General features: G+C 44.5%; 1 protein-coding gene across 1 annotated transcript in view; it reads right to left on the bottom strand.

Annotated features, from left to right (window-relative positions):
* The window catches only part of SIM2 (SIM bHLH transcription factor 2), a 45,703-nt gene that overhangs the window by 24,228 nt on the left and 8,597 nt on the right, over positions 1-12,878 (bottom strand). The window contains exons 2-4 of the mRNA XM_069472298.1: positions 12,230-12,312; positions 8,913-9,002; positions 1,565-1,673 (exon numbers count right to left, since the gene is read on the bottom strand). Coding sequence (XP_069328399.1) covers positions 1,565-1,673; positions 8,913-9,002; positions 12,230-12,312 — 282 coding nt within the window. The remainder of the gene's footprint in view (positions 1-1,564; positions 1,674-8,912; positions 9,003-12,229; positions 12,313-12,878) is intronic.

Raw genomic sequence — 12,878 nt, forward strand, 5'->3', positions numbered from 1 at the left:
AACGGGGGTAGAAGGCCCCCATGGCATTCCCAATTCATTTTAGAAATGCTTTTTTAGAGGCTATGACACAGGGAGAGTAGAGAGAAACCAGGGCTAATGGGAGAAAGCCCACTCCCACGCAATCAGTATACTGAGCAATTTTTAAAAAACAGTAACAACATGATGTTCTGAGGAATTCTCTAAGACTCTTGTTGTCTTTGTCCAGCTTTAAAACCACCCCACAGTGAGAGAATTAGTTTCAGGTGTGATGTTCTAGCCTCGTCCTCACTTTGTTAGAAATTACTTCTTCAGAGTCATTATTCATGTCACCGTGTGCATCTCCAAGGATGTCACAGACCATTGCTGCAACTAAGCCCCCAACTCATCTCGGGAACCAACATGCCCTTCTCTCTCCTTGGGAAGGAATGGACTCCACTGACTACTTCTAAAGCCACAGAGCTGAATCTGCAAGGGGTTTTGCAATTGAGTGTGTCATTCTGTATTCTCTCTTCCTAGCCTTAGAATGACCCTTCCCAGAAGAGTAATAAAAAGGCAGCTCATTTTTTTTCTGTGGCTAGCTACCCCATTCTCATCACTCTTGAAGTTTCCTCTTTTGCATTTTGTTCCACTGGGGTATTTTGGCCAAGCTGGGTAGTGTGGTCCAAAGCACACACTGCACCCATTAGTCAGCAGGCCTGTTGGCCTCAGTGGACTGCTGGCAGGAGTTCAAAGGCCAGGGCCCCTGGAAGAAGTTCTTCTGTATCTTCCTAGCACTCATCACAATTGTAATTTAAGGCATCATCAGTGTAATGATCATGGCACAAAACCTAAAGATCCCTCCCTACTCAAAATAATGTTTTTAAATGCATAAAATACATAAGGTTACCAAAAAAGTGACTGTACTGGAAAATATTTATCAAAATATTTAAACACATAGTGATATGGATATAAATGTGTTGCTTTATTAATATATAAATAACAAGATTAAGCAGCAGGTCTCATAACTCAAAGACTTTTGAAGTAGGCATGAGTATAAGTGATATGTTTAAATTTCCATAAAAACTCTAATGTGATATGCAAATATCTGTGATTTCTGCTGTTGGCAAAGCCACAGGTACTAGTGATCGATCCTAAGATGGTTCATTGTCTACAATCATAAGGAAAGGAAATGCTAAATTTCAACTAGAGGAAACACAGATATAATTTTCCCCACGCAGTTTCTCGGACACCCCCACCCGCCGTGAGCTCAATCTTCGGCCTCCACAGTCTAGACCCCTGATGCTGTGACCCCCAGAATTCTGAACCAAGAGCATATTAGGGGGGCAGGTTGGCACCACCTTTGTCTCCTACCCAGCACCAAACACCGTCTCTGGTGGTACCAGAATCTCAATCACTGTTGGTTTAAAAGACAGAGGCACGAATGCCAATCCCCACTGGGGGGTGTCGTGTGTTTGCTGGAGAGACCTGCGCTGGCAGCCCTAGTCACACCCCCAGCCCTTGGCAGGCGTGGGAATCAAAGCCCTTGGGTCACATTCAAGAACAGCGTCTCGTCTTTATTCTGGTTTCTTTCGTCTGGAGGAGATACCTTGGAGCAGGTGATGGTGCAGGGGCTGGTGGGCGGTGAGGACAGCAGTCATCTCGTCGTGGTCGGAAGGGTGGATGTACTCATAAATACTGTTGCCGGTCAGCTCCACCTGCCGCAGAAGGGAAGGGTCAGAAATGCCACCGGCCTCTCTGGGACTGGCGCAAGGGGAAGGGCAAGGTGTGTCACAGGTATGCACCCTGCCAGGGACAGGACTTTGATCTCTGCTTACAGCCCACACCTTTGCCAAATGCAGAAACAGTTTTTTTCTTTTCTTCAGCAGAGATCTGAACAGACTCCCACACTTTGTACAAAGGCCAGAAAGCTGAGGCTTGAGCTTAGAGCCAAGAGAGTCCTTAGCAGGAAGGACCAGGAAGTGAAGGATGGAGAAGATGGGGACGTTGATGGCCTGGACAACGTCCTTCATACAGGAGGCGGCTTGAAGCAGGCCCGTGCCAGCGGCTCTGTCCTTCCCTCATTTGCTATCTGAGGGGACTGCCAGCCAGGAGCCCAGCTCAGATCCAGCCCGTGCTCCCGGCAAGAGCTCTGTCTACACAGAGGCCGACCAGCCAGGAACCAGGGCACCCGCACCCTTGGGGAGGCCGTGAGCTCTGACAAAGGCCCTTTCTTCGTCAGCTCTGAGCTGTGCCCCTCAGGCACTGCCAGGCCTCTCTCATGTTGCCAGAAATGTGTCTCTGGCCTTCCTGGTCCATGATGACTGTGCTAATTCTGTGGCTCCCACCCAGGGGTGTGGCTGGGTCTCTGCGTGACCAGCAGGAGGGTTTGGGCCCGCTCCAGATAGCCACACTATGTGGGGATTACTTCCTGGTGTTGCTGCCCCAACCTTCAGGCACCTACTTCCAGACACAGCCCATGGAGGACGCCACGTTCGTGCGGGACAGGACGCTGCTCTGCAGGAATGCGTGGCTCCAGGAAAACATCCTAGTTATGATTTGTACACAGAGGCCCCTGGTGGCCTGATTCCCAACCTTGAGAACTTTTTGAATGTTCTCCAAACATAAGTGCCAGGAAAGGAGATGACACAGAGTCTCAAGACCTGGGCCCCCTCAACCACCTTAAGAGGGGCAGTGACACAGATTGTTCCAGAAACTACCATCATCAGAGCAGCTTTCTGAGCAATGGTGGGTGGATCCTACAGAGCAGCGGTCCCCAACCTTTTTGGCACCAGGGACCAGTTTCATTGGGAAAGACAATTTTTCTGCAGATGTTGGGCGGGGGGGAAGGGGGGAAGAGGGAGAAGGGAGGGGAAGAGATGGTTTCGGGATGATTCAAGCACATTACATTTATGGTGCAGTCAAACCTCTCTGCTAATGATAATCTGTATTTGCAGAAGCTCCCCAGCGCTAGCATCACCACCTCACTCCACCTCGGACCATCAGGCATTAGATTCCCATAAGGAGCTTACAACCTAGATCCATCACATGTGCAGTTTACAGTAGGGTTCACACTCCTCTGAGAATGTGGCTGCGGATCTGACTGTAGGCGGAGTTTATGTGATAATGCAAGTGATGGGGAGCGGCTGGAAATACAGATGAAGCTTCTCTGGCGCTCACCTCTGCTCACCTCCTTCTGCAGCCCGGTTCCTAACAGGCCAGGGACCAGACCAGTACAGGTCCTTGGCCAGGGGTTGAGGACCGCAGCTATAGAGCTACAGTCAATAGTGCAGGGTGGCAGCCAAAGACAGTCATCAAGCCCCAGTGTTTTTCAGGGGAGCCCCAGGGGCGGTGATAGGAATTCTTCCACAACCAGCCAAAGCACGGGAAAAACTGCCTTGGGTGGCAGAGAGCCTTGGGTGGGTCCGAAGGTTCCTTCCCAGCCCTGCCCCAAGCGGGGAGGGTAACCTAAGACAGCAAAAGGAGGCTTGTGGAGAGTCTTGTCCCCAGCCACCCCCTTGTTATTTTTAAGCCTGTCTCGTTGCAGATTTCACTGAGAGGCTTATTGCTCTCCATCAACACGATCATCTAAAAAGCCGCCCTGACAGTGCCATCTCACACGGCAGGGCACCCCGGCCAGCGGCTTAATGGAGAAGTTCTCCTGGGAGCCACCATTCCAAATTAGCATCTAGGCCGTCAGCTCTCTACTTGGGACCAAGGCCGGGGGAGCAGTGAAATGATTTACGCCACTCCTCCGAGCCAGCTCTTCCAATTTATTAAGACCACGGGTGAGTTGCCTTTTTGTTCAGAATAAATTACGCTTCTGGCCTGCTAAGCAATCTTGTCCTAAAACGGCTTTCACAGTTCTATTTTCTGCATTATTCATGGAATGCTTCTTTCCAATATTATGCAAACAGAGCAACCGAGAGAATCCTATTACAGAAATCTCCCTACCTCCTGTTCAAAACCCGCCTCCCAAACCTGGCGCTGTTCTACGGACCCAAATGGAGACTTGCCTCTGTGAAAAGTTATTACACGATTTCATTTAAAAAAAAAAAAAAAAAGAGTAAAAACTAAACATTTCTTCTTTCAAGTCATTCCTGTTAATCCTTAAAAAGTTTAAATAAACAGGCACATTTAAGCCAGCCATTTGGGACAGGACAATCTCGTTTTCCCGAGGGCAGCATCGGGATTCGCTGTGACGCCCTGTCAAGGTGGGGAGTGATTTCGGCTGATACACAAGGGAACTAGCTGTTTAAAACATTTTTTTTTTATTGACTCACAATTTCAATGGCTTATTCTAAAGATAATAAAAAATAACAAAATAGAAAATTTTTGTATTGGCCTCTCATTTCTCCCTTCCCCACCCTTTTAGGGGAAAGCGATAATTCTGATTTGCTCAAAGTTCTTTTTTAGGAAACAGTGACTGGTGTCTTTTGAGAGGAACGTCTTCGTATACTTGCAGAGAGACTCCCATCTGTGCTTATTAAGGATTAGATTTGCGTTTTAATCCCAAAGTAGCTTCCTCTGTTTGCAAAGTTCACGCTCTCATCGCATGCATTGAAGACCGTGAGTAAGGATGCATGGATGGAAGGCAGGGTGTTCTGAAGACTTGGGTCCTTTATAAAAAGAACGGGACAACTCTCATGCTGTCTAGGAAGTAAAACAGTCTTCAAATAACGGAAATGTTTTTAAAGAACAAATTTTGGAACGATAAACCAGTGCTGACCTTAACTCAAAATTATGGTTGACATGGTGTTTCCTGTATTTACATATCTGTTCGTGCTTTTGAACACTGAAAGAAATCTGACTACCTCACTAAAAAGAAAAAAAAATTATAGTTGTCGCTATAAAGCTCCCCAGGTCTCATACATCAGCCTTATTAAAACAGACCCTCGATGTGATATTTTAGTATTTGTAAAACCCTGCTAACTACAAAATGGATGACTTTCCTACTAAGAGCTTTTTTATGTTTTGCTGAATAGCTTTTCTTCCTGCCAAGAAAACTACACATGATAAATACAGCACTAAATGGCTATATTCTGTGTGGATGGGCAGAGTCCCCGGCACTCCGAAAACGCACGTTACTCTGTTTGGGGGGTTTTGCTGAGTATGGTAAATTAAGCGTTTTAAAATAAGACGGTTTGGGTTTCAGGGTTCAAGTTATGTCAACAAACAATACGCTGCCTTTTCTCTTCATCTCAAAAGTGAAAGGATTAGGTCTCGTCCCTCCCAACACCACCATTGATATTTTTATGGTTGCTTCTGGCAGCAATCTCGACTGTGACATTTTTTAATGTGTCTAAAACAGCTATTTCATACACATCTATATTTATTTGAATATGTATATTAGTTACCTAGATGCAACTTTGGTGAGGAAATTTAACACAAAGATACTTTAAAATGTATATAGCAGCTATACAGGGCTTTTTTTTTTTCTTCAAATACAAGAAAAATAATTGCATTAACCCCCCCCCCCCAAAAAATGGAACTAAATCGTTTAATAAATGTGCAAGGAAAAAGGTTACTTCTCCAATTCTATCTCATCCAAATAGATTTAAATTTGCCTCTGTGTTTTATGTGTGCCTATGTGTGTATGCATATACCAAGTGAAACTGTCAGGCCAGAAGCTCACCTCTGTTTCCCAACACTTGGACCCTGGGCTGAGGAAACAACTTGCATTTCATGGATGTCTCTGTCATTTTTTTAGTGCCACAGTTTGACAGCAACGATCACATGTTTACTAGTTTAAAAGTGCAAATAAACTAATAAGCTTTGCCATATGAAGTAGATTTCTTATTCTAACACATTTTAAAAGTTTAATATAAACGTTTTAAATGGAGATGGGCTTATAACACATAAAAAATCATTTTGACACCTTCAAATAGATAATTCAGATAGTTATTTAGACGTGTAGACCAAAAACGAAACAAAAAATACTACTTTGCTATTCATTTTCACACAATTATGGCAGACCTTGGGGCCTATGTTCCTGGATGATCTTTTAACATAGGGTTTAGCCCTGAATTAACATGAAAGATGTCTTTATTTAGCGAGATAATGTCACTGAGAGTAATTGAAAGTTCTTGGAACACAGAAGAGCACATGTAAATATTAGCTATTACTACTATCATTATTCATCAGAAAACCTGTTTAAAAGGTTACTCTGACTACTGGGTAAAATTTTATTAACACGTTTATCTCTCGTGATTTAAAAAATACTCAAGCCTATTTTAATAAAGTTTTGTGTTTCATATATTTGCCTGTTTACCAATAATAAAAATCCTCTAAAAAGTGCAAGAAATTTAAAAAGAACAGTTGGGTATTTGACATCTTATCCAATACTTTGTTTTACTATTTAAGTAAAGAAGACAGAAAAAAATACACATTGTGATTCCGCCTAGATTTCATTCTGTGAAGTTAATCATGAACAGGAGGCAGATTGGAGAGAAAAGTTTGTTGCTGCTTATTTAAACAGTTCACCCTGGAACAACTCCCCAGACACTGGCCAAGGGCTCACGTCGGCAGTAAAGTGTTTTTGTAGCTGCAGACTGATGCTAACACAGCCCTGCTGAGAAATCAGAAAAAGTCACTTGCTCTACACAGTTTGACTTATCTTTTAAAAACCTGTCACTTCTGCTGGGAACACAGAGACAAAAGGTATCTCTATGACTTTCTTGGAAAATGATAGTGTACAACCCCTCTCCTCTTTCAAAATTATGATACGAAATTTTATTGCTACATTCTGGTCTAAAGGAAATATAATACTTTTACTTGTGATTCTGCCTAGATTTCCTTCTGTGGAGTTAATCATGAACAGGAGGCATATTTGTCATCTATCCAATATTTTGGTCATTCTTAATTATTGTGTTCATAATCAATCAATTCTATTTTCCACATAAAAAGAGAAAACAGAGAAGCAGGATGCTAGCTTGAGCAGCCTCACTGAATGAACTAGATTGTCTTGGGATGTGCACAGCACCTCAGGATGTGTCAGGACATTCCAAAGACCAAGCAGCCCATTAGGGGTCCTATTAAGGTGACCACCAAAGGATTCTACTGGAAGCAACTTTGTTCTAATGAAACTGTGGGTATGCCTAGCATTTGTGTAGCTCCCTACAGTTTATAAATCACATAAAATGGGCCCTTTGATCTGTTTCTCATCATAATCTTGAAAGAGGGATAGAGCAGACATTATTTTATTATTTAAGTTATGATTCAAGGAGGTTAAGTACCTGCCCTGTCAGACAATGAAAACTACATAACTGAATGCATTTCCCTTTTTGCTTTGACTGCTAGGGAGCTCAGAGTTAAATTTAGTATTTGATATCAGTGACTTTATTTGTTTTAAAAGTTTTTGAACAGGCATTTTAAAAGCATTTGAAATGTTTTATTGTGTTTGTAACATTATTGTAAGACTATCAAAGGTTTTCTAAATTACAATTGAAAAAGGCAAGTAATCCAATCAAGGTCACTTGGCCACAGGTCAAGTCAGGAGTTGGGGTACATCTAAGGGGCCCTGAATAATAATTTTAAAAAGGGCAAGGTAAAAATTTAGAGAATAATAATTATGAAAAATGTAGAAATAGTAAATTTCATATTCTCAACAGTATTTCCCATTCTACAAGTACACTGATCATGAGTCATGTAGGTGCAAGAGCCAAGCCTTAGTAAACTGTGTCTGGGAGAGCTGGTTTCATTAAGGAAGAAAAGAGGAAGGGAAAAGAAACTTCCAAACAATTTAAGTATGCAATTCATTTTAAAGGGCTTTGCAGAAGAAATATATAGGCACATAAACCCACTTGGACATGGATTGGAAGAGAAGGTTGTAAACAAATGGCAAGTTTAAAAAGAATGTATTGGCAGAAAAATAAAAAGAATACACCAGATGCAGGTTTCCAAATGTGGTATCTTGTTTTTCAATGAGAAAACTGAAGCCACATTAACTGGCATGTTTTATTGTGGCTTCACTACATTAGGAGATTGGTGCAATGCAGATTACTCCTGTGGCTTCCTGGAGTTTGCTGTATCCACCATTAATTCCAATGTGTCTTCAGCTGTGATTAAAAATCACTGATAGTTCACATTGTAAAGAAACATTTAGTCCCTATAGGTATAAAAAGGTGACTTCCATCATCATGGTCCCCACTTAAGTCAGACATGTGAATGGGACCGATCAGTTAGACGCTCCCCATCTGGACACGCCACAGGTCCAGACAGCAGCAAGATCCTCCACCAAACCCTTGGCTTGACAGGGACAGATAGAGCTGAGTCCACCTCTTTTCTCTAAGGGATGAATCTTTTCTTAGGAGATGATTCTACTTTTCCAGAAAAATTGGTAATATTTAAATGCTGTAAAGAACCAAGACCTTGCTGTGCAAAACAGTAGTAAACTGAGTTTTATGAGTTTCTATCACAAGCATATAAAATGCTTTACTGAAACGACCACTGAACTGGAAAAACTCAGGAAAAATGACCCTGAATTCCATGTGAACACTCATAAATCTACCCCTCCCCTTTCTTTCTCCCCACAGCACATTCTGCGTGAAATCCACGCTCTACATCAGCTTACCTCTTGCTTCACAGCAATTCATAATACCACATGCAGACCAGAAAGTGTGGACTGAAACATCTCCCTTTATGAAGAAGCTGTTTTCAGTGGCATCTAACATTACTACATCAGCAGACAGTCCAGGGAATGGGACAGAATCTCAGAACAAGACTGGCATGGTGAAGTTGCACTGGTCATGAACCCCAAAGGAAAAAGAAAGTAAAAAAGTAGAATGTAACATGGAGAAGAAAAGCCCCGCGGGACGTCCTAAGACGAGGATTTTGCAATGTGGGATTATGTCCGTACACAAAAACAGACGATTTATTTTCAAGTTGAGTAAGACTGTCAAGATCTGCTAATACCTCATTTAATATTTTGGTTATACATAAAATTAGGCAATACCTACCTGGGACAAGCCTAAATGCACAGAAGCTGTCTCGGATATGTACATGATTTTGCCATCAGATGCTACCACGAAAACAAATCCATCCAAAGTCTGTAAAAGAGAAAGTGTCAGGATGAGTTGATAGTTCCACATTCAAGTTAAATCTAACAATTGTACTGTCACTGGGATGGAGGAATGTATAAAATATTATCAGTGCATACTTGGTAAATGCAAAACAAAACAAAACAAACAAAACAAAAAATGAAGCCCAGGGCCATAAGAAGGAATGTAGGTAACAACACTCAAGTTCTACTTCCCATGCCAGCCTCTGAAATGCTTTTTAAAGCACTTTAAAAATAATCATATGTACACATCACAAAAATCATGCAAAACATTTGAGAATTCCTACAATGCTCAGTTTAAATGTAGTAGCTTTATTGTTTGAGGTTATTTTAGCACTTAGCACAAATCCGGAGTTCTATGGTACTTAGGGGAAAATCTACCACTATATAGACCATTTTATGTCATAATTGGCAGTCATTTGTACCACTAGGACATATGCTTTATTTGCCACAATTTTCTAGTTACCCCTAAGTACCATTTGAATAATAAATTCCAAACACTACCACTCCCCAGAAAATAAAACAAAATACCCGGTTATTTTACCAGACTATGTCTACAGAATTAATTATTTAGAACTTGCAAGAGATCAAATAACCTTTGCAAAAGTCAAGGAGAAGTATCAACTTCTGAAAAATTAAAACTATGCAAATGAAATTCTGATTTTGCCTAAGTTGGCTAGCCCTCAAAAATAAAGTAAAAATATGAGAGGTAATTAAGACAAATAAAAAAGCAACGATTACATTTATGTGTCAGGGATAAAAAGACTAAATTATTTTTGAAAAAGGAAACTGCATTTTATTTACTCATTCATATTTTAGATCCAGAACCAAAGAAAAGCAATAAAGTTGGTGAAAGACTCATACAACCCACAATGCTGCCCCCATAAAAAATATTCCAAATTAATTTCTGGCCACAAATTCTATTTTTATGGCCTGTAATTGAAACCAGATTACCTTTGGTTTTTCTAAGCCCCCCCTTTGGAGGTGGGGGCTGAGAAGAATGTAGAAGTGAAACTGGAAAGCCGTCCTTACATTCTGCCGTCTCGAATACAGTTTGCTGCAAAAATTACTAAACTGTCATTGCCTTTCCCCATCGCAAGGTTAAGATCTGCGTCTTCATTCTAACAAGCCTTACTTTCAGGTTTCTAACTCCGCTGCAAAACTGTTTCCCAACAAAGCCTGCAGCGTTTCAAAAATACAAAACATACAGCATCTCCCAAAGTTGTAAACTTTGGGGCACATTTTACATGTTTGCTTAATTTCAAAATCATTACTAAAGAGATAGGATTAATGAAATAGCATCCCGCAACCAGCCGTATCTAGGATAATGAGTAAAAGAGCAAAAATTATCATAATCAGATTTTAAAAGTTGCCAGCAGTAGCTAAAAAAAATATTCTTCACGGAAAATGTTGGGCATGCCTTCACAGCGTCAAATTACCTAATTCGTTTCCACGTATAATAACTGCAGAGACGCCCGTCCACACACCACTCCGGAATTAATTACACAAATGTACCGTGGAGAAATGTGGGGGTGTTGACTTTGCCCGCCAGGTTTTCACTGAAGTTCCCCGGCACTTAGTTGTCCCTGATATTAGTGTCACTTGCAATAACGGAGGCGCACGGAACGTGCACCGAGCGGGCGCGAGCTGGCAGCGAACGCCGAGGGCGGCGGGCGGTGCTGCCCGGCGGTCGCTTTTCCAACCGGCTCCGGGATTCACATGTTCGCCGGGCTCTGCTCTTTCCCCAGCACACGCATTTTTAAAAATAAATCGCACCAGCGCATTCGGGGCAAAAGAGTTTTGAAAAGACCTGCTTTTCGAAAAGCAGAGCTCGCGGCCGACTCGCCGACCTAAGTCACGGCGTCGGGCAGCCAACATTTTTTACCTTTTAAAGAAAACACTAAAGAGGAGGGAGGAAACGCAAAGTGGCGCTCGGTAGGCAGTTTCCAATGGCAGAGACAAATGACAGGAGGGGGGGAATGAATCGAGTCGTTGATGCGGCTCTGTAAAGGGCATTTGAAAGATCGGAATTTGTCCCCGCCTCGCGCCAGCCGCGGACCTGGAAGTGGCGGGTTGTAAGCGGAGCTACCCGGCCCCAACGGCAAAGCCCGGCTGCCGCCCGGCGCCCAGACGCTGCCAGGGGAAGCCGAGGTCAGGGGCAGCGTAGCAGCTGCCCGGTGAATGGCTCCGGGCTGTGGTGCTCAGGAGCTGTGCCCAAAACCATGCACGGACTCCAAGCCAGGCGACCTGGGAGGCTTGCTTATCAACGACCGCTTTTGAGCTGGACTAATGGGTTAACCTCGCTCCACCTCCTGCTGTGTGACCTCAGACATGTTACTTAACCTCTCTGTGCCTCAACTTCCTCTTCCGAAAAAAATGGAGTTAAAATAGTGGGTGGGAGGCTGGGCGCGGTTGCTCACACCTGTAATCCTAGCACTCTGGGAGGCGAAGGCAGGAGGATCGCTTGAGGTCAGGAGTTCGAAAACAGCCTGAGCAAGAGCGAGACCTGTCTCTACAAAAAAAAAAAAAAAAAAAAAAATAGAAAAATGAGCTGTGGTTGGTGGTGGGAGCTTGTAGTCCCAGCTACTGGGGAGGCTGAGGCAGGAGGATCGCTTGAGCCCAGGAATTTGAGGTTGCAGTGAGCTATGATGACACCACGGTACTTTAGCCTGCGTGACAGGGAGACTCTGTCTCAAAATTAAAAAAAAAATTAGCGCATGGGGAAGTGAGATGATACAATTAGATTTGAACAGAATCTGGACTGTAATAAACTCTCAACAAGTGCCAATTGTTAATATTCCATTATTTATGTGTCTCTCAGTCATTGAGACCCCTGCAAACACACAACTGCCAAGCGCTTTAGAGCCGCAGCACTCTGCTTGGAGGTCCCGATCACTCCTTCTCTGGCTCTAGCGCCTGGCCCAGCGTCTGGCACAGAGCGAGCGCTCGCTGGTTCGAAGTTGCCGAGCGAAGTAAGGTCAGAAAGGACTTAACCACGCCCAGAGGCGCGGTCGGCCTAGGTCTCCGAAAGGCCAGAGAGTCCTGGGGCATTGCGGGGGAAATGCAGGGTGGCCCGAGGCTGCACCCGACGCGCTAAGCGTCCACACGTGGGTCCTGTCTCTCCGGGGAACACCCCCCACCCCGGGCGACTTCTGCAGCGTGGGAGCAGCCTATGGATCTGCCCAGCGCACCTCCCCTCGCCCCATGCGGGTCTACCTGCAGCAAGTGCGATCCCAGCTCCTTGGCAACGCTGTCCAGGGGCCCGGCGCGGCTCGGCTGTCCCCACGCCTCTCCTAAACCTGGACGGTGGAATAAAGCAAACCAGTTAAGGGCAGTGCCCAGCCTGAGGCCGGGGTGCCAAGCAGGGCGCACAGAACCTCTGTCCCCCGCCCCTCCCTGCCCGCGATTGCCGAGCGTCCCCCCACCGCCTCCCGGGCCCAACAGGCCGCCAGCTGTGGCCCAGCCAGCGCACCTTTGCCCTCGGCTGAAAACGAAAAGACCGGAGGAGAAACTCCCGCCGAGGCGGCCCGCCCAAGCGTCCCTGCGCGCGCTGAGCCTGCCAGGCCCACTGCTCCCGCGGGTCGCCCACGTGCTCATTGCCCTGAAATTGCCATTTTATTTGAAATGCCACAAAGTAATCTAATCTGCTTTGAAATCGCCATCCTCGTAGCCAAACGGGGATATCGATTTGACCCGTAAATATTCCCCCAAGGACCCCCCTCCTCCCTCCTTTCTCTCCCTGTGTCGCCGGCAACTCTTGATTTTCCCGAAGGCAGAGAGGCCCAGACAGACGATCCCGCCGTCCAAGACGCAGCTTTTCCAGCATAAAAATGACCCCCTCCTCCGCCCCACATCATCCCTTCGG

This window comes from Eulemur rufifrons, chromosome 7 (assembly GCF_041146395.1).
Source record: "Eulemur rufifrons isolate Redbay chromosome 7, OSU_ERuf_1, whole genome shotgun sequence".
In the NCBI taxonomy this organism is placed as follows: Eukaryota; Metazoa; Chordata; class Mammalia; order Primates; family Lemuridae; genus Eulemur; species Eulemur rufifrons.